Source organism: Podarcis erhardii (assembly GCF_964252035.2).
Source record: "Podarcis erhardii genome assembly, chromosome: 6".
Taxonomy (NCBI): domain Eukaryota; kingdom Metazoa; phylum Chordata; class Lepidosauria; order Squamata; family Lacertidae; genus Podarcis; species Podarcis erhardii.
Window position 1 is genome coordinate 56,126,545 of NC_138510.1, and position 21,318 is coordinate 56,147,862.

Genomic DNA, 21,318 nt, shown 5'->3' on the forward strand with positions numbered 1-21,318 from the left:
CTCTTGACTCTGATCTTCTGGTGTAGCTCCTGGTTCCCAGCTTGTTTCTTACTGCCATCTCTCTCATCTCTGTACAATCAACCCCCTGCCCCGCACTCCACACAATGGTATGCTTCCTTGGGTGGAAGATGGCAGAAGACGTTAGGCTCAAGCTCTCGCCCATCAACGTGGCCTTCCAAGCATTCTCAGGGAACTTGTGTGAAAGTCCCCACCTCCTTCTGAAAATTCTCTTGAGAAAGCTCAGACAAGCCAAACTACTTAGGTGAGTCGGGAAAACCACACCTAGCAGTGGCAGCAAATGTGAACACTGTTGGTTCAGAATGTGTCTCTGCCCAATTCATACAGAAAGCATTGAAAATTACATGTTGCACGCATCCTAGTAGGAACTAATGATCCTAAGCAAGCTCAGGAGCAACCTGGCTAGTTAAAAGGAGAACTATTAAGACATTTCCTATCTTCAGCAAATTCTCTCCACCCCCAGATTCAGGTAGGTAGTCGTGTTCGTCTGATGCAGTCAAAATAAAAAATTAAAAAATAGACCCGTAGCACCTTAGAGACCAACTAAGTTTGTTCTGGGTACAGTGGTACCTTGGGTTACAGACGCTTCAGGTTACAGACTCTGCTAACCCAGAAATAGTACCTCGGTTTAAGAACTGTGCTTCAGGATGAGAACAGAAATCATGCTCCGGCAGCACGGCAGCAGGAGGAGGCCCCATTAGCTAAAGTGGTGCTTCAGGTTAAGAACGGACTTCCAGAACGAATTAAGTTCTTAAGCTGAGGTACAACTGTATAAGCTTTCGTGTGCATGCACACTTCTTCAGAAGTGCTACTGGACTATTCATTATCTCCATTCCCAGTTCTCAACTCATTTGCAAAACAAGCTTGCTTGGGAAGTGTGGAGATGGCATAGAGGACTGGGGCTGATCTCCCAATTTCTAGTTTTCTTTTTTTAAAAAAATAAGTGCTGTAAGACCCTAACAGTTTTCTGATAATTTTCCTAGAAAGAACAATGGAGTGCCTTCTATGGTAAGCTAGTGTGAGCTCACACATCACTAATAAGGGCAGTATACATAAGTCTATTGTATCAACTCACAAAAGAGATCCACAAAAGCATAAGCACATTTCCCAAAAAAACATATTCACATCTTTAAAAAGGAAAAATAAGAGTTTGTTGACAATTGTAAGCGGAATCATCAAGAAAAATAGACCTGAGGTTTTGCCATATAACGAGCAAATCATTCTGATCAATTTTACCTGACAAGTTACATCACATCTCATTGGTTTAAATTAGCATCTTTCCCGTTTCATTGTGCCTTTCCTATCTGCTATGAAATGCAACCAATATAGCTTGATATGACATAACACTACATTACTTCACAGAAGTTGTGGTTTAGTGCCATGAGTTCTGACTGACATAATTGACATAAAACCCCTAACAATGAGTTTTCAGAATATATATGATGGCATCTGATAACATACAATGATATTTAGTATTTGTCACTTAACGACTTGCAATATATTTGATATATTACTAACAATAGATGCCAACAAGTCAAACAGCTTGAGCCTGTGCTTCTCATATACAACCTCCGCACAAGCAACCAGCAACCACAAGGAGACCACAGAAGTTCCTGGGGCTGTCATGTCCCTTCTTGGTCTAAGAAGGACTCTGATACAGATGTTACAGCAGTCACCCCAACTCAAGGGAGCCCCTCAACCTGATGGGAGTCTTTTGACATGGCTCTTCCATCCGCCTCAGAATCTGAGGACGATTCCACTGTACCTTTTCATTCTCCATAACCACACAGGAAACTGCAACTGTAGAATAGGTTACAGTACAGGCTCTTTAAATCAGAGCTTTCCAAACTGTGTGTGTCGGCTGCAGCGTGTAGGTGTGTCGCACGAATGCTCCCCGCCGGGGCTGGAAAGGAGTTTGCTTAACCCCGGTTTGCTAGTAAAACTGAATTACTCTGTCATGAAATGATGCATGTATAAAAAGTGTGTCGCCAGCATTACAAGTTTGGAAAGCTCTGCTTTAAATATTGCAAACAGCTCTCCCAGAGGTAGGGGTGCCAACCTGAATTTTGGAGTAAGGAGTGCAGATAAGCCCTGCCCCACATAACTGATCATATTATGTGGTGAATGCACACCATTTGAATGGCAATGCTAATCAACTCTTGGGAGGGGGTCCAGCCCCCTTAAATATTTTATTGGGGAAGACGGAAACCCCTCAGCCCCTAGGAGTTGGCTCCTATGCCTATAGGAGTGGAACCACTGGAAGCTCAATGTTTTTATCATAATAGTGTGTCTTTAGTCTGTATTCCCCCCTTGTGATGTTTTAAAGTGTGGCCTTAAAATATTTTATGTAAGTAAATAATAACATAATTCTAGATGCTTTAATCTAGTTCTAAAATGTATCTTATATTCCATGACTGTTGAAGTGTAGGGGCACTAGTTATGCTCCAACCATTTCCAGACAAATCTAGGAAAATGGCCATACCCCTTTCCATATAGGAAATAAAATAAATTCTGCACATGGCGTCTATAGACAGATTACAGTCAACATAGCTGCCAAATAAGCTATGCCATTCTGTGTGCATGCAGAAATAGCTTTATTTATTTGAGTGGTACCCCTTCTGCCTTTTATTTTTATTTTCCCCTGCAGTATTTGATACTTGTCACTGTTTGATGAAATTGTAACTGGTCTGATTTAGTCAGCTTGTTTGTATATAGTAGGAAAGATGCCTGAAGGCAAAGAAGAAGAACAAGGAAAAGTTCCTTCTCAGGAGCACAGCAATCTTTGTTTTAATGTACATATGAACAACAATTTGAAACACTGAAAAATTTAAGTTACTGGAGAATATGTGAAAGAATATCCCTTAAAACAACAGAAAAGTCTGTATATTTGTAGGCCTATTTTACATAGATTTTTACAGTTTTATGTTTCAATGTGAAACCATATCAGGGGAATAATGAAGAGGAAATAGATTCAGAAGGTGCTTGGTGTACTTGATGTATTTGGCTTGAAACTGTTGCAAATAAGATTTTGGGGAACAGAATGGATGAGAGAACAATAATAGTTCATATGCTTGCATATGTGGTACTTTACTGGTCTTACTCTATCCAAAATTAGTAGTTTCATAGTTCTAAGAGGATAATTTACAAAGGACATCTTTGCTAGCAAGATCTCAACATCTAAAATCCCAATTAATTGGGCTCTTCTTGGGTGGCATGAAGTAAAACAAAAACAAGGCAGCCTGATCTTATCTAGCTTTCCAGGCTTGTTCTGTTGTGTTTAACCTCTCAAATGCCTCCTCCACATTTATCAGGTAAATTGTATACACATATCTTACTATAAGAGACTACTGGTGAAAATTTGCAACAACCTTTACCAGCAAAGCATCCAAATAATATGCAAAAGTGCAAAGGAAAATTGTTTATTGTCTCTGACTCTGGTATGGGCTGTATAACTACCTTCCTATGCCAAATCTGCCACTCACAAGGTTAAGCCATAATATAAAAACAACTAGCTTCTGTTATGGAGAGAGAAATAGCACAATAGCTGAAGTATATACAAAGAAAACAAAGATTATCCAAGTTTAACCAAATAAAACAAAGAGCAGCAGTTCCAAGATATATTGTGGCCAAAGCTTTTTCCAAAACCACAATTATTAACTGGTGTGGTAACTTACCATTTTGGCCTGCTTGTGGATTTCACCATTGGAGCCATTCCATCCCGATAGAGGCTTTTTGTTTTACTGAAGTTTACAATGTTGAAAATGACTCTCTGAAAGACACAAGGTGAGGGAGAATCTCAGTTGTTTATTAAATATATTTCACATAGATCACCAGTGTCAGAGCTGTGTAACCAGATGCCAAATTTTGAAATATAAACAAGACAATCATTTAAAAAACCCTTCAGGAGCATGTAGAATGCTTTTGCTTATATATTTAATTTTCCCAGCATTCTTGTTGCACGGCTGAAAGTTGCTAATTGTATTCTACTGGTAATCATTGCAGTTGGGAAAAGAAAGAGAAAAGAAAACGGAAAGACAAAAAAGGAGCTATGAGCAAACCTGCAAAAAAATAGAACATTTATTATTACTCGGCCTCTAGTGTATTTCTTGCCAGAAACAAGATATGAAAGAAAACCCATGGGAATATCTACCACAAAACCAAAACACCAGTTGGGGGGGAGGGGAGTCTTTCCTACCTAATAAGACACCACAGGCTATGTCAGTGTGACATTCCAGTTAAAAAACAAATCATAGCAATGTATTTGTGGAACACCTGAACCAGATTAAGAACGGGCTAATGAATTTGAGAAAGTAGCCATTAGTGGAAATGGTTTTTAATTTAAAAAGTAAGCAAATTCTTAATATTTAATAATGGTAAATTTTATCGCCTTGCACTCTGAAATCACCAGATGGGGCCTGGATGAATCTCCTGACACCCAAAGTTTATTCTAGTCCATTTCTAATAAGGCTCCAGGTGAAGGGGCTATGTTGGCATTGTCAGTAAAGCAAAGCAACCTTATTAATTTGTGGCCTCAGGAGAGGGAAGAGGATAGACCAACAGGGCAGTAAGCTTGAGGGCTCTGCAGGGTGCTAGAATCCAACCTTCTCCACCCCAAAGGTTATTAAGCACTAATGAAGCTTTGGGAATAAACCCTCATGCCGCCTTCCGATGCTGCTGTCGCAGCCCAAAAGCAGGGTGCCCCAAATTCAAACAAAACCCTGGGGCACCTGACCAAAAACAAGGACTGCCAATAGGGCAAAATTGGGGCTCTTGGGGGTCTGTTGAATTAAGTATTCACATACACCTGGAATTCTCTCTCCACCTTCCCAAGTGGACAGGTTTGTTTACTGCTGATGAGGACAGCCAGCATATATACCCAGATGATGTTAGACTCCAACTCCCAATCAGTTTCATCCAGCATGTCAAATGGTTAGGGATACTAGAAGTCCAACATCATAGGAGGGCCACAGGTTCCCCATGGTTGATGTATGTACTAATTATGTACGTACTAACTAATTGTGGTTTTCAATTTGCTATATTCAAGCTGACTTTTTAATGGGCAGGATGTCCATGCAGTACAATTGCTGTGTTTCTGCTGTTTACATTCCCAAAATAGCAATATGGCAGTTTGTGATATTAATATTCAATAGTAAAAATGTGTTCATTCCAAACTGTAAACTAGAAGCATTTTAAATAAAATAGAAGCTGTTTAATTTGACTTCTGTTTATAAAACCAAATTAAGCTGGAGCAAATTGGTTAGTTAAACCTGATGTTCATTGTGAATAATCTAAACTAACAAAGCGCCTCTATTACTTTAATGCAATTATGCTGAGGTCAGCAGGAAGGAACTTTCTAATTCTACGAAGTGGATAATGACTAACACAGGACAGGTGGCAGACACTAAGAATGGTCTCATCCCAACCAAGTGGGTCCTCACCCATCTCTGCTACTAGTTTTGGGTAAATTTAACCAACTAGGTTAAGCAGTAAATTTATAAATATTTGAAAAAGTATAATTATACAGTTTCAACCACTTTTTCTCAAAGTGCAGTTAGCAAGCAGTTTCAGTCCTTTCAGGAAGCTATGCAACCTAAAATCATTTCATAGCAGTGATTAACTTTATCAAACTATGCCCCTAGTCTAATGTAACATATAAATCCCAGGTTTAAAATTAAAATAGGGAGCTTTGGCCTATTATCAGTACATGTAAAACTCTACTAGATAGTCCACCAAGTGAAGTATATAAAATGTAATAACGTCAATGCACATCTTAACAGAAACAGAAAATATGCAGCTTGCTCACTAAAGTATACAAATATATCCTGAAGTGAAATTGTGTAATACAAGTTTGTGATATAGTAAGGAAACATTTGCTGACATTAATAAAATAAATAGCTGCTAGATTTCACACACACACACACACACACACACACCCCTTTTGCAGGCAATTTAAATATTCCTGCTGGCTTTACGTAAGCGCTTTTTCCTCCTTTACATTTTTTTTGGTTAATTGTGACAGTCTGATACTAAATCATGCAATACAAAGTTGGCATTTATTTCAGCAATACAATACTTGCATCATATTGGTGATACTAACCAGCTTAACAACAACAACAATGCCCCACCCATTGAATTGGGTTGCCCCAGTCACTCTGGGCAACTTCCAACATATATAAAAACATAATGAAACATTCTGTTATAAAGTAGCATGTCTCAAACTTCCTGAATTAACCCCCCTGCCCTGTACCAACAACTACTTAGCCTATCTTCCAGGATAAGCACCACCATCCCATTCCAAGCAGTGCAGATAGTGTTTCATGTGCTACATTATTTCATGTTTGAGGGCAGAGGGACGTTAAAGCCCTTGATTTCAGGTGTGGGGAACCTTTGGCCCTCATAATGTTGCTGAACTGCATCTCCCATCATCCTCAGTCATTAGTCATGCTGACTAAGGCAGATGGGAGTTGTAGTTCCACAACATCTGGAGGACAAATGGTTCTCTCACCCTATTCTGCATGAATTAGCATTGATTCCCCAGGGTTTAAGAAAGGAGTGTTCTCCAGTCTTGTTTGGATATGCTGTGAAAAGCAAGTGCTCTACAACTGAGCTATTAACGTAATTCCTGTATGTGTTAAATTTCATGTGAACATTTGTCAAAGGTAGATAATACTGTTTTTATACAGCCTGCAACGTAGGCACATTTCACTTGGATGCATTTGGATTTATGACCTTCAAAAAAATTTAAAAAAATGGAAAGGGGGCAGATGCCCAGGAAAAATGATGTTGGCAATCTTACCCACCATTAACCAATGTGCTTTGACTATACATAATTCTGGCTTTAGGAATGATCCCTGGAATATAACCCCCGCATAGGTTACGGGCTTACTGTACTTTCTGGGTGTTCAAAGCATGGTGCCTACTAATAATAACAGCCACTAACCAATTTTTGTACCACTTATGACTGTGCAAATAAATCAAACTTCTGTACAAACCTGCCAAGAAAGACTGGTAAACATTACATCTTTCAGTTTTAGTTCAGCCAGCAATATTTACAGTTTTAAATCTCCAGTTGAATCACTACTTTCACATAATACATAACTGCTGCTTCTTTTTTAAAAAAATTAAATATTTATGGCATTTAGTCCTCCCCTACCAGTTAACAAATATTTAAAGCCTGTCTGCTGTCAGGGCAAGAAAATTCATTCCCACCTGTGGAGGGAACTGTACAGAGCCCTAGCTGATTTGTTAATCAGGAGCACCTGTGCCTTGTTATGTTTAAGTTGTCAAAGCACAGGTAGCTACTGAACTCATTTAAAATGGCAATGAAGAGGAGAGCTTACATATTTGCATGTTTTCCCCTACTTCTTGGACTACCTATTAAAGATGCTTTAAGAGGAGAAAAAACCCCAAAATAAGACAGAGAAGAATGACTGTATTTAGCTGAATACATTATAACGTAAACATGGCAAAAAGCAGCTATCTTTCTTTTAACAAAATATAGCCAGATGGTTGTATTTTGTGCATTCTTATGAATAAACTTTTGACAATTAGTATTTGGAAATGATTATTTTGTTCTGGCAATAATTGAAAGATACTTGGTATAAACTCCATGTGTGGTTTGTTTTGGTTTATAACTTTTAAATTCCACAATGCACATTCCGTACCTTGGTAGTATTTTAAGTATGGTCATGCATTAAACTTCTCAGTTTCCACATAATTAGAGAAGCTATCCATGTTTAGGCATCCATGTTCTTTTCAATCACTATTATGGCTGCAGGTGGTTGGTAACAGCTGGCTGCTTTAGAAGTTTACTTGCAAAATCTGCTGATATCTTAATCCTCAAGAGAAGGCAGCTGAGTGATTCAAGTTTCCATTCTTAAGGGTAAGCATTATTATGCCGAAAGAAGCAACACTATGAAGTTTAGCAAGAAATTACCACAGATTCAGGAGTGTTAACATTGCAATTGAAACTGTATACTGGGTAGGGTTCCATGATTCACCTTCCATGGGACAGAACTTCTGTTGCATTAACTGTTGTACAGACAGAATGTTTCATCACAGGCATTTCCCCCCTCTTTATAATATTGCTTTAATATGTCTTTGATGAAATTCTCCTTCCTTCACAATAACCAGCGTCAGGGGAGTCCTGTTCCAAAAGTATTAGGAAAAATAACGTGCTGCTAATACGTGACAATATCTATGTGTGCAGTGCCACTGTGTGCAGAGATACAACAAAGGAAGTCCAGATCAATTCTGTGCACAAAAACAGAGTTTTCAATGCATGGGCAGGATTCACCTAGCCAGCCCTGTCAATGGGAGCCGTGTGCAAGGCTTTCTCCTTGTGCAGTGGGGCTTTAACCCTGGCACCCCAACCCTGAAATAGGCTAAGGAGTGGGGTCAGGAGAACCTCCAGAACACTGTGCTGTGGGAGGAGAGGGGGGGTTGTTCCATAAGGCAATCTGTAGTGCTTCTTCACATGAAGTTATTGGAACAGTGTGATAATGAATGTCATCCTATGCAATTTTGGCCTCTAGCTACAGGACCTTCATTTGCAAACTGAAAATCCATGGCCTACAGAGAATTTGTAGTGGTCTAACCTTGTTTCTTATAATAATCTGATGCAATAAAAACTGCCAAACCCTTTGAATTCTTCACAACTGTTCTCTTGTTACAACTGAGTGACAAGACTGTAACGGCAGTCTCTCTATTTACTGTTTATCAGTCAAGGTTTCACAGTTTTGGTCTTTTTACCAATGAAGCAATGCTTTTATGGTAGGTTACCAGATGTGATATGTCAAGCATAGGCAACCTCGGCCCTCCAGATGTTTTGGGACTACACTTCCCATCATCCCTGACCACTGGTCCTGTTAGCTAGGGATCATGGGAGTTGTAGTACCAAAACATCTGGAGGTTCGAGGTTGCCTATGCCTGTGATATGTAAATCAAAGTAAGGAAATAGAATCTGACAATACCCAATTGTGTCTGTTTGTGACGTGGTTGGTGTCTGCTACAAAATTAGTCATTTGTGCATCTACCTGTGTTGTGTGAAAATAATTGGGCTGCCAGCCTTGGAGCTTACACGTATTTTTCAGTTAACGTTTTGTGGTCCCTTAGACATAGTGACCCCTTCATGGATCCCTGCCTTGTTGTGGCGAAGGGGCTTGAATAATTCAGAGAAGGTATGAGCTATGCCGAGAGTTTAGACTAAATGTGATCCACCTGGAGAAGGAACTGGCAAACCACTCCAGTATTCTGCCAAGAAAACTCCATGGACATAAAAAAGGAGAAGCTTTGAGAAGAAAGTGAGGGTTTCCAAGACATGCTCTGGTTCATGGGGTCACGGAGAGTCGAACACGACTAAGATGACTATACTACAACAAGACATAGTGATGAGAATAGATTTGCTCTTATGGTTCCTGTTTCCTCATTCTATCTCCTACTGTTTCCCCATTTGACTAGTGAAAGCCTTTTTGCACTGAAAATGCAGCCTCCTTAGTCATCATGCAACACCAAGATTTGCAACAGGGCACTAATGCTATGGCCCTTACGTTTGATCCTATCTACTTTTTGCCCTGATCATATGAGCAGGCTATAACTTTGACTCTCTACATCCTCTGGTTTTTCACATCTCCTTCTATAAGATGCATCTCAGAAGGCAGATATATAATGGTTGTGTGGTCTTAAAACAATGAATGTCAAAATAGTATGTTTCTTCGGTTATCAATGTGTATATAATTCTCCCAGCTAGGATATCCCTTTATAAATCTGATGCTGTAGGCTCTATCTCAAAAAAGCTTATGCCATCATAAATGTGTTAGCTGTTAAGGTGCCAATGGACACTTCGTTGGATGACTGCTGAGAAACTGAGCAATACATAGTGTAATGTTGAAAGAAGGAAGTAGGAAGACGTGATACATAAGGAAGGAACAAAAAATTATTACTATATTGCCGAATGTGGGGAAAACAGATGGTCTCCAGAAAAGCAAATTAGCTAAATTACTGGTAGCATCACAGGGATTATGTCTTTCTGTTAAAAAGAAAAAAGAAATAAGAGAGTCTCCAATAATTAAACACAGGATTGGGTTTAATTCAGCGGTAGACAAGAAGGCCTTTGGTGATATTTCATTGTATTTTGAGTGTCTTTTATTGCTATTACAAGGTTAATCACAGGCTTTGCTATTCAAGTTTAGGTCTCTCGTAATCTTTCATACTACAGAATAGTAAAAAAAGTAAGATTTAATTTCAAATTTCATTGATAATGGTAGTGGAACAATGCATGTTTGTTGTTGTATAGCATTACTATTCTAATATCAGAAAACTAGTTTCAGTTGTAAGATCAACAACAAAATAGTTTTCACTGTTGTTGATTTGCCAACATTGGTGATTTCTGGCCCCACACATTTAGCTGGACACAGGCTGGACTAGGTTTTTGATGCTGGATAGGATGAAGGTGATCTAGATACAGGCTTAGATACAGTTCTGTTTTCATGGACAGATGGTTATCCGGTCAGAATTAGGATCACTGGCATCCCAAAACTTTGCAGGGGATCTGTTCTGATGGCTCCACCCAAAAGACTAAAAGATCAGAATGATTTTCTGATTATTCTTGCGGATTTCCCTGTCACACCAGCTGCTGATCCTGTTAAACCTGCAGTCGACTCTGGAACAGAGAAATAGCCAGGGACATTTACATGATTGCTCCTGAACATTCTCTCCATGGAAGTGGAGCTCAGCCAAGTTAATTATTAGGTGATTTGAGGAATGCTGGCAAAGAAATGACAGGGAAGAGTACTCAAGTGATAGTGGCAGATTTGTGACAAATATGGTCGAACACCAGCTATAGCTTATCACAGACCTTTATCTGGGGCGATGATGGTGGCAAAATAAAAATAAAACACCCTCCCACCACAACATCCGCTCCAAGTCACCCTCAGAAAGGGTGTTATGGTGATAGACACTCGGCTACCCTGCCTGCCTGTCTCTGCAGTCCTCACTTCCATTGATAGTAGCAGGTTCCATCTGCTTTGTTAATTGGAGACAAAAATGCTGGTAATAAATGGTGATATTGAAGCTGGTGTCACCAAGCAACAGTTTTTTATCTGCACAATTGTAGTATTAATTAGCTGGTTAGTTTCCTATGACCAGGCATTTGTACAGCCGTCCTGATTTTTAAAGAAAAAAAGAGTACCCGTTCTTCCCCTATACAGTGGTACCTCAGGTTACATACGCTTCAGGTTACAGACTCCGCTAACCCAGAAATAGTGCTTCGGGTTAAGAACTTTGCTTCAGGATGAGAACAGAAATCGTGCTCCGCCGTCGCAGCAGCAGCGGGAGGCTCCATTAGCTAAAGTGGTGCTTCAGGTTAAGAACAGTTTCAGGTTAAGTACGGACCTCCGGAACGAATTAAGTACTTAACCTGAGGTACCACTGTACTCCTCTCACCAGGCAGCAGGAAAGGAACCAATGCGACTTGTCCATTTGCTTAAGCAGGGGGCAGTGGGTGAGCAAACGGCTAAGGTAATAGTATGCCCTCTCACGGTCAATGTGTAGCAAAAGATTTATCCCCTTTCAGATTTGGTATTTAAATAGGGTAAAACATATAGCATATGACCAGAATTCCTAAATATAAGAAGCTTCACACATTCATTTTCACACCTGTGATACCCAAGTTCATACCAAATTGCTTTTGATGATGTCCCTCAACCTGTCAATGTTTATTCTTATATCCCTGTTTTCCATATTTTTCTGATGAAAGGAGGCATTGCGATGATAGGTACTGATTGATGCTCAACTTGACTACTAATTTGCTTCCAAAGTAAACTGGCAAGTGAAGCTGACATATTCAGAACTCCTAAGCACCAAATGATGCTATTATACCAGTTGTAATTTGAATATTAATGTAGTTATAGCCTTATAAAAATATTATAGCATCAAGCAATTTGTCCATACCATTCCCCTCCCACTATCTGTCATCCAAATAATAAATGATACCTATTATATTAAGGCATAGAATCAGTACTTTATAGTATCTGTTGTAACCTTAGAGCAGCCCTGGGATTTATAAAAATGGAAAATCTAACTGCATTGAGCCAATTTTATTCTTTCTAAGTGCTAAAATTAAAATCTCTTATGTACTGTAATGTCACTACTGGGTGGTTTTTTTGGCAAAATTTCCGTCTTGAGCATGCATCTGCTCAGAAGAAAATAAGAGAAATGTGGATATCTGATTCTTTAAGCTCGACTGCTAAATGAATTATTTTAAATATTTGTAACCTGCTATTTGGCCTTCCAAAAGGTTTCAATACAGCCAATGACAACAGCAAAATGTAAAGTACAACACTAGATAAAACAAAGCAATAAAGGAAATCCCAAATGATGAATTCGCAGTATGAAAGCCACAAACGCAGCATCAACACACCAAAACCAGTTTTGAGTCAACGAAGTCAACCTCAATTTACTATAGTTCTGAAGGGATATATTTGGTGGGATTTCCAAGGAAAAGAGTTCCAGGGAGAAAGCACCCACCCAGGGAAAAAGACTTGTGCATAATGCATTCAAGTCTGAAAAAAGTAGTACTGTAAGCACCATTTTAGGACTCTTAATGTGGAAGCCAAGTGGCAGGAGTGGCTGGTGCAGTGAGGTGAGAGTGCAGAGCCAGCCATCTGACAGCAGGATTGCACTATGGGGGTGGGACAGGCAGCAGTGAGGTGAGGTCAGGACTCCGTGAACACATGAGTGAAGCCAGTCTGGTGCTCTTGCCAGTGTGCACAAGTACCCCCAACCTTACTTGTCTGCCTGGCTCCAGTAAGCACCCAAGATGCTGAATTCTGGACTCACAGCTGTCCATGGAGGCGCAGGTCAATTCTGTGTCCAGGGCAGCTGTTTATCAGCTCCATCTGGTAAGCAGGCTGAGACCCTACCTGCCCGCAGACTGTCTCACGGGCATGCTCTAGTTATCTCTCGCTTGGACTACTGCAATGCGCTTTATGTGGGGCTACCTTTGAAGGTGACCCAGAAACTACAACTAATCCAGAATGCGGCAGCTAGACTGGTGACTGGGGGCGGCCGCCGAGACCACATAACACCGATCTTGAAAGACCTAGACTGGCTCCCAGTATGTTTCCAAGCACAATTCAAAGTGTTGGTGCTGACCTTTAAAGCCCTAAACGGCCTCGGTCCAGTATACTTGAAGGAGCGTCTCCACCCCCATCATTTTGCCTGGACACTGAGGTCCAGTGCCGAGGGCCTTCTGGTGGTTCCCTCCCTACGAGAAGCCAAGTTACAGGGAACCAGGCAGAGGGCCTTCTCGGTAGTGGCATGGGGTATAAATAATATATTATTATTATTATTATTATTATTATTATTATTATTATTATTATGGCAAGGAGGTGTTTCTGTGCCCCTGCTCCACCAGCTTAATGAGGATGCTAGTATTGGGTAATTGTGTGTGAGCAGGATAAATCTGTTGTGCGTTTTTAACACTTTTGCAGAATAAAAAGGATGGCAGATCTCTAAAGGGAGTGTACTACTGTGTTACTGTTTCATGACCAAAATAGAAGGCTATAATAATCTGCAAGAGAGGAAGTGCTTGCCAGCTCAGATACTTCCATTCAGCTTTCAGAAGCTTTGATCACTGGTCATTGTGGAGGTACAGGACTTGCCTCTTTAATGTTATTTCCATATGTGGAATGGAGTCAATAAACTATGAACTCCATTCCACAAGAGTTGGCTGGTCACACCCAAAGTACACAATCAAAGTTCAGTCTAGCAGGAAGGAATGAGGAAATATTCCTACTATCTCCCAATATATTTACTTCCAAACACAAAGATATACAAATCAAGGATCTCTTGCCAGAGAAGTCCACCCAAGGCTAATCTGTAGTTGCCTGGCCCCACATCAATCTATTTCTCCTGACCATGGGGAAATAAAGGTTACTAGCTTGATCTGTGTCTTTGCCTAGCATGGCAAGTTGTCAATAGTCTGTAGGACTGCCTAGGATAGAATTATTTAGAACTGTTTTATTCGCTTTATTTGCTATTTCTTATTTTGACAACGTGAAATCTTTTGATTTGAGTTCTGGAATTGACACGGTATTTTATCTAGCTGATAGTCCCTATGTGCCAAGTTGTTTGGTGCCTGCTACAAGCTAAGAAGCTAGGGACGCGGGTGGCGCTGTGGGTAAAACCTCAGTGCCTAGGACTTGCCGATCGCATGGTCGGCGGTTCGAATCCCCGCGGCGGGGTGCGCTCCCGTTGTTCGGTCCCAGCGCCTGCCCACCTAGCAGTTCGAAAGCACCCCCGGGTGCAAGTAGATAAATAGGGACCGCTTACCAGCGGGAAGGTAAACGGCGTTTCCGTGTGCTGCGCTGGCTCGCCAGATGCAGCTTGTCACGCTGGCCACGTGACCCGGAAGTGTCTGCGGACAGCGCTGGCTCTCGGCCTCTAGAGTGAGATGAGCGCACAACCCTAGAGTCTGTCAAGACTGGCCCGTACGGGCAGGGGTACCTTTACCTTTACCTTTACAAGCTAAGAAGGAGAGATAAAGCGAACAGGCTCAGGCCCTGTCTGGGCAGCAACCAGAGAGCTTGCTAAAAGCTATTTCCCTCCTCTCAGGTAAATAAACTTCCTCACCCAGACCTACATAGAATCAAGGAAGTGGTGGAAGTTACTAGTCAATACATTGTAAAAGTATGTTAAGCCCTGTCCTCAGCACAGGATAGATAGAATGGCATTCTTGACGGAAATGATCTTAATTGGCATTCTTTGTCCAACAAGGTGATCAAATGTTTGTCCTGCTCAACACCCCATTTCTCGTTTGTGATACCATAAATAAATAAATATTGTCATCATTCTGAACTAGCTTTGTTTGCCCTCGGCAATGCTGTCATGTAAACGCATCTGAGCTGCTACAATGACAATCTCACTTGGAAGAATGGCAAACGGGCGAAATGTCTTCATGTCAAAATTGGTGCTGCTGGTCAAGTCATGGCTAGAGAGAACAGGCCTGAAAGGAGGAGGGGAGCTCTGTATTCTGCATGGGGATGGGGCTCTGTATTCTGAGAAACTTTTCCAGTGTCCTGGAAAGCCTCCCTTTCGTGCTGAAAATACTTTGTGGAGAACATTCAGCACAACCTTACACGCAACAGAACACAAAGGGGCACAATATTTGAGCAATATCAGTGTATATAATTGCAGGCATAACCTTTTGTTAAAAAGCGAAACAGAACATTAATGTTTGAATAAGCTTAATGCAGGTGCAGGGAATTCAAGAACAAACTCAAGCAAGTCTTGTGAAAGCAGTCTGTCATTCTAGGTGACCTGTTATATTGCATATGTTAATGTGACCCAAGAGTATGTTTCTAAAATTCTGCTGTCACAGAACAATGAGCAGCGATAAATAATTGATATTTGATGTTTTGTGCAGCTTTCTGTGTTTCATAAACAAATAATCATTTAAATTATTGATGTTTCTGCTTGTTTGTTTTCAGCTTTCTTTGGTAAATCAGAATTTTATTTACAGAATATACATTTGTTGCAGATGCCTTTTAGGCAATGTGGAATTGTCATCCATCTGACAAAGATATTTTGTATGAGATTTTCATCATTTTGTGACGTTCGTGTTTTGTTTACACCACTTCAGTAATTCACTTCTGGGACTAAAAGTTGCTTTTGAGGTTTAAACACACTGCAGGATGCCAAAAAAGCATCAGATTCTTCTGTGTTTGAAAGCTTTTGGGCCATCAAGTGATCAAAACCTGCCAGAATCAAACTTGAGATCTGCCATTATAAATAAGGCACTGACAATTCTTATTGTGAAAGGTCATCCCAAGGGGTAAAGAAGCAAAGACAACTGAATTGCCCTTGTTCTTTGCTAGGATAAAAATGTGTATGCAATGTAGAGCTCTTTTGGAACTTTGCTTGTGTCAGTGTTTGATATGTATCAGCCTTGGAATAAATTAATTTTGATTTCATTTTGAAAAATGAAAACGTATAGCCATATTTGTCAAATATAATGTATATCTGAGGACAGGTTTTGGCCATTCTTATGTTTTCTATTCTTTACAGGCAAAATACTGCAAAATACCACAAGGATGTCTAGGTCTTTTCCATTTCAGTGTATTGAGGTAGAATGAAACTTAGTGCCATAGTTCAAATCACTGTATTCATTCCACAAATATAGCAAGGTACCCAGTGCTGTGCAGCATAAGGATGTTCACATAAGGGGAATTCCCCAGTTGCTCCTCTCCACTCCAGCCAATGCACTCCCAAACAGAGTTGGAGGGTCATCGCGAGAAGCCTGGGATGTGGGACAGGGAACTGCAGTGGGAGAAACTGGGTAGAGGCAACTTACACAGTTATCTTTGTAATCACATTGCACTGCATACAGCACAAAACTGTAATCAGCTTCAAAAACCTACTGGCCCAAACTCCAGTGTATTTTACTATTTTCATACAAACACAAGCAAAAATAAAAAACTCACACTTAAATGTAGTGGATTCTAAACTTACTTTTGAAATTTAAATTAAATGTGGTCACTTAATCTTTGACTCTATATTACCAGTTTATATTTTCCTCAACAGAGATATTTGACAACTATGGTTTGCAAGCAGTACTGTATATATTATAACCCTTTGGCTGGGTTTTTTTGGGGGGCGGGGTTCTGTTTTGCAATGGCATTCTGAAAATAATGTTCATGTCTCAATTTAATTTGTAATTTTAGTTTATATGTCAGTTTGAAATGCTGATTACCTTTTATGGGAATATTTAAGTCCAAATTTTGAAAGTATGTTAGAATTAGGTTGTGTACATGGTCCAGAAAGGGGCATGTTTGTGTAAGCGCGGAATGACGTTTCCATATATACACCCCTCCAGTTGTATGAGGAACTATATGTAGGTATTTCACACAGTTTCCCTAGCTCAGTCCAGCAACCAGTTGCATGTGCATAGCCCTAGTGAGGTAACTGTTTAGACCGCCCCCATTCTGTTTCCCCTTAACATCTCATCTGCACCCTTGCCAATTATGTGGCCAGAAATGAATGTGTGAAGCCAGATTAGGACCTATGCATGTATGAGACACTTCTGCTGAATCAAGGCATTTTTCATATTCTACAGTCCTCTTGAACATGTCTCAAGAAGAACAAGTTACATTCTCACACAATTTACAACTCATTTCCACAGGGGGTACACAAGAGGAGTTTACAGCAAATTGCAGCCCTTTACCCCAATCCTGCTAAGGAAATCAATATGCTTTTCACTTGCTGGATCAGGAACTAGGGGCCTCAATCTGATTCAGATTCAAGTGTGCATTGGCATATGCATCTGAATATGGATGTTGTTCATCCATACTGCAATGCTTTCAGCTGAGTATATATTTTAATTTTAATAGCCATCCACATTCTGGTACAACTAGTCATATATAAATACATTTTTACAATATGACTAGAGTTGGATTAGGACACTTATCAGGCACACACATTTTAGTAAAACGTGCCGAAAAAGGGAAGCATTGAAGAATAGCATACAAAAAAAGAAATACATCTCTCACAGATGCCAAGAAAAAGGATGGGTTCTTTATTTTTGTAACAAACCCAGCTCATTTTGGCCACAAATGCCTTTGTCAAGGACTTAATGAGCCAGTCTCAAAGCTTGCTGTTGTCAAAGTCTGTTAGGGCAACATCTCATGTATTTCAGCAACCTTTTTGAAGAAAACAAAAGCACAAACTTTCAGCTGAGCTTTGGGGAACATTTCTGACACAGTATACACATTCCATAGTCATTTGCTGCTAATCTAATGTGTAAAGGCATATTAATAAATACATTCAGCTAAACACAATGCTTCCTCCGACTTGGATCCAAACAGCAACTTGTGATACCGATCCCACTTATGCATTTGTGTGACCACTTCTGCCAATTTCCTCCACCACCTGCAGCCCCCTGCAATGTGTCATGCACAGTTAGAAAAGGTTCCACAACCTTCAATAGTGGGAAGAAGGTAGGAAATGCCCACTGAATGAGCATAACTCTGCTTGCGGTCCTTTGGATTTAAGCTTAAGTTGCCATTCATCCTGATCAAATTCCATATTTTCCCATATATTTATAACACTGGGCAACAATTTTTTACTTTTTGAATGTTGTCTAGATTTCTACAATTGATTTAGGGTATTTCTGCACTGCTGAATCAGGAAATGGCATCTATTTCTCTCCATCAGGTCAGGTTTTTGTGCTATGTTGATTTGAAAAAAATCAGATCTTGTGACAAAATCGATTACATTTTTGTGGCATTATCAGCTGATTTTTGTCAACACATATCATCCTAAATATGTTTTTAAGAGAAAAAAATGTTTTTCCAACAACATATATTGATTACCTGATAGAAACATCGATTACTGTAAACTGAATGGTGGGTGTTGATAAAGGTAAGTACATGTAAATTGCATGTTGCTTCACCATTTTTCAAACTTCAGGACTTGAACTTCCGTTTCTTGGAACTCCTGGAATGCTCAGCGGCAGGGAGGTCTCTCTTCAGAGTCCAACAGTAGTCAGCCATCATGACTGCGTCCCAGCAACCCTGATACCTGGTCTCCATTTCTTTCATGTCCTGATGGAATCTCTCCCCCTGTTCGTCACTCATTGAACCCAGGTTCTCAGGAAACCTGTCCATATGTGAAAATAGGTAGTGCATCTTGATGCTCATGTTGCAGCCCAGGTTTCTGAAAGCAGTCAGCATGTTGTCGACAAGTTCTGTGTAGTTTCTGGCCTTATTGTTGCCAAGAAAGTTCTTCACTACCAGAACAAATGCCTTCCACTCTTCCAGTTCCACTTCGTTCATTGAGTTTCCGAACTCTGGATCTCTGATGAGCTGACAGATCTGAGGACCGTCAAAGATGCCAGCTTTCAACTTCTCCATGGTCAATCCTGGAAAAGCCTGGCACACAAGTAAGTGAAGCAGTCACCATCCTTGTCCAGAGCCTTGGTGAACTGCTTGATTAAGCCGAGCTTGATGTGCAGCGGTGGGAAGAGTATTCTGTCTCTGTCCACCAGAGGGTCGTTGATGACGTTCCTTTCTTTGCAAGGCACCAATTCCTCCCGCACAGGCCAGTCCTTCTTCGTGTAATGCTGAGCATGGTCCCTACTATCCCACATGCACAGAAAACATGGTTACTTGGTGAAGCCAGACTGTTGTCCCAACAAAAAGTTCACCATCTTCAGGTCAACATAAATAAACCACTTATGCTGATCATAACCAATTTTCTCCAGCACATACTTCACCGCTTCATAGTTCTCCTTCAGTGTACTCGAGTGAGCCAGGGGTATAGAGGCAAACTGGTTGCCGTTGTGTAGCAGAACACATTTAAGTGATCGCTTGCTGCTGTCAATGAACAGTCTCCAAACTTTGGGTTCATACTGTGGCACTCCAAGCTTGAGCAGAAGCTGCGCAATATCTGCACAGTACACCAAGTCTTTCTCTTCCGAGAAAAAACGGAGGTACTCTTGATGCCTGTTGCGGAAGAAGCTGATGTGAGCACGGTCAGAGAGGAGGTTTTTTTCCTTCAATCTGGATGCCAACAGTTCGGCAGAGTCCTTTGACAAGCTGAGGTCGTGAACTAGATCATTCAACTCCTTTTGGGAAAATGGATGTGGAGCATCATCTTAAAGAACCACTTCTTCTTCATGTCCTTCAACACTGGAGGCATCTTCGTCACTAATGTCAGGAAGTTCTCTGAAGATAGGCACTGGAATTTCATCACAATGAGCTACAGGACGACGTGCTGATTGAAGATCAGGATACTTGAGGCTGCTCCGGTTCTTTCTGTTGATCCCAGTCACATCAACAGCACAGAAGTAGCCGTCAGTGACATGGTTTGCCAGCTCCCTCCAAACCATGGGAATTCCAAAGTTCAGACTCCTCTTGCCATTAGTCCACCCAGGTAGAGTCTCAGTGCATGCCTTGCACACCATGTGTCGCACCCAAGCTTTATCCTGGTCACCAAGTTTAATACCAAAATAAGCATGGTAAGCAACTTTATGCTTTTCAGCACCAATTTATGGAAGATTTCGAGGTTTTATGACTTCAAACTGATCCCTTTTCGACATAATCACCCAGAACTATCGGACCTGAATACTTCTTGTCATTAAAATAATCATTTCCAATCAAAACAATTATTCAACATGGCATTTTACCCCCACCAACTTCTTCTAAAATACTCCACACAAGCGTACATATGAACAAAAACGTAAAAAAATGACATGTGGCCATAGCTGAAAAACTTGACCTGATTTAGCAAAACCAATGTGATTTTTGGATTCAGCGCATCAGATTCATCCCAAATCAACTGAAAAAACGCAGACAACAAATTTGTTGTTGACCAGTGTAATAGACAATAGTTTTTTTACAGTGCAAGTTTTTGAACTATAAACTCATGAAATATGTCATTTCAGATACGGCAGTGCTTGGCATAAATTTTCCAGTCATTCAGATAGATGGGTAATAAAAATAATGTGCACTTTTATTGGAGGTATGATAAGTAAATGTTATTGCCTTCAAACAAATGTGTGTAGCTACCATGAGCTTCTGAACGAATGGCAGTTTTTAACAGTAAACTTTCCTAAAAGCTTCATGAACACAAAAGCAACTTTATTGCATCTGAGGCAGGTGCTTTCCTCCTAAAATGAATTTAAAACATATGAAGAAAACTGTATTAATGATGTATATACGTGCCAATACACATATTGTGTATATAAACACTGTAGCTAGGGATTTATATGTTTTGTACTGCACCTAATGCTTTTGAATTATGGTGTTGGAGGAGACTCTTGAGAGTCCCATGGACTGCAAGAAGATCAAACGTATCCATTCTTAAGGAAATCAGCCCTGAGTGCTCACTGGAAGGACAGATCGTGAAGCTGAGGCTCCAATACTTTGGCCACCTCATGAGAAGAGAAGACTCCCTGGAAAAGACCCTGATGTTGGGAAAGATGGAGGGCACAAGGAGAAGGGGACGACAGAGGACGAGATGGTTGGACAGTGTTCTCAAAGCTACCACCATGAGTTTGACCAAACTGCAGGAGGCAGTGAAAGACAGGAGTGCCTGGCGTGCTCTGGTCCATGGGGTCACGAAGAGTCGGACACGACTAAGCGACTAAACAACAACAACAACAACAACACTGCACCTAACATCTTATTGGTATTAAATAAATCAGAGATGGACAGATGGTGAGCCTTACATTGGATCTAACCCCTAAAACAAATGTATATGGCTCTAAGTAATGCTAACAAATTTCAAATCAAGATATAGTAG

At 40.5% G+C, this 21,318-nt stretch overlaps 1 protein-coding gene and 1 long non-coding RNA gene across 3 annotated transcripts in view; one reads left to right on the plus strand and one right to left on the minus strand.

Annotated features, from left to right (window-relative positions):
• The window catches only part of BEND5 (BEN domain containing 5), a 721,515-nt gene that overhangs the window by 557,468 nt on the left and 142,729 nt on the right, over window positions 1–21,318 (minus strand). For both annotated transcript variants that reach the window (XM_081868270.1, XM_081868274.1), the window contains exon 4: window positions 3,693–3,787. In XM_081868270.1, coding sequence (XP_081724396.1) covers window positions 3,693–3,787 — 95 coding nt within the window. The remainder of the gene's footprint in view (window positions 1–3,692; window positions 3,788–21,318) is intronic.
• LOC309345313 overlaps window positions 1–21,318 on the plus strand; it is a 66,072-nt gene that overhangs the window by 38,415 nt on the left and 6,339 nt on the right. The window lies entirely within an intron of this gene.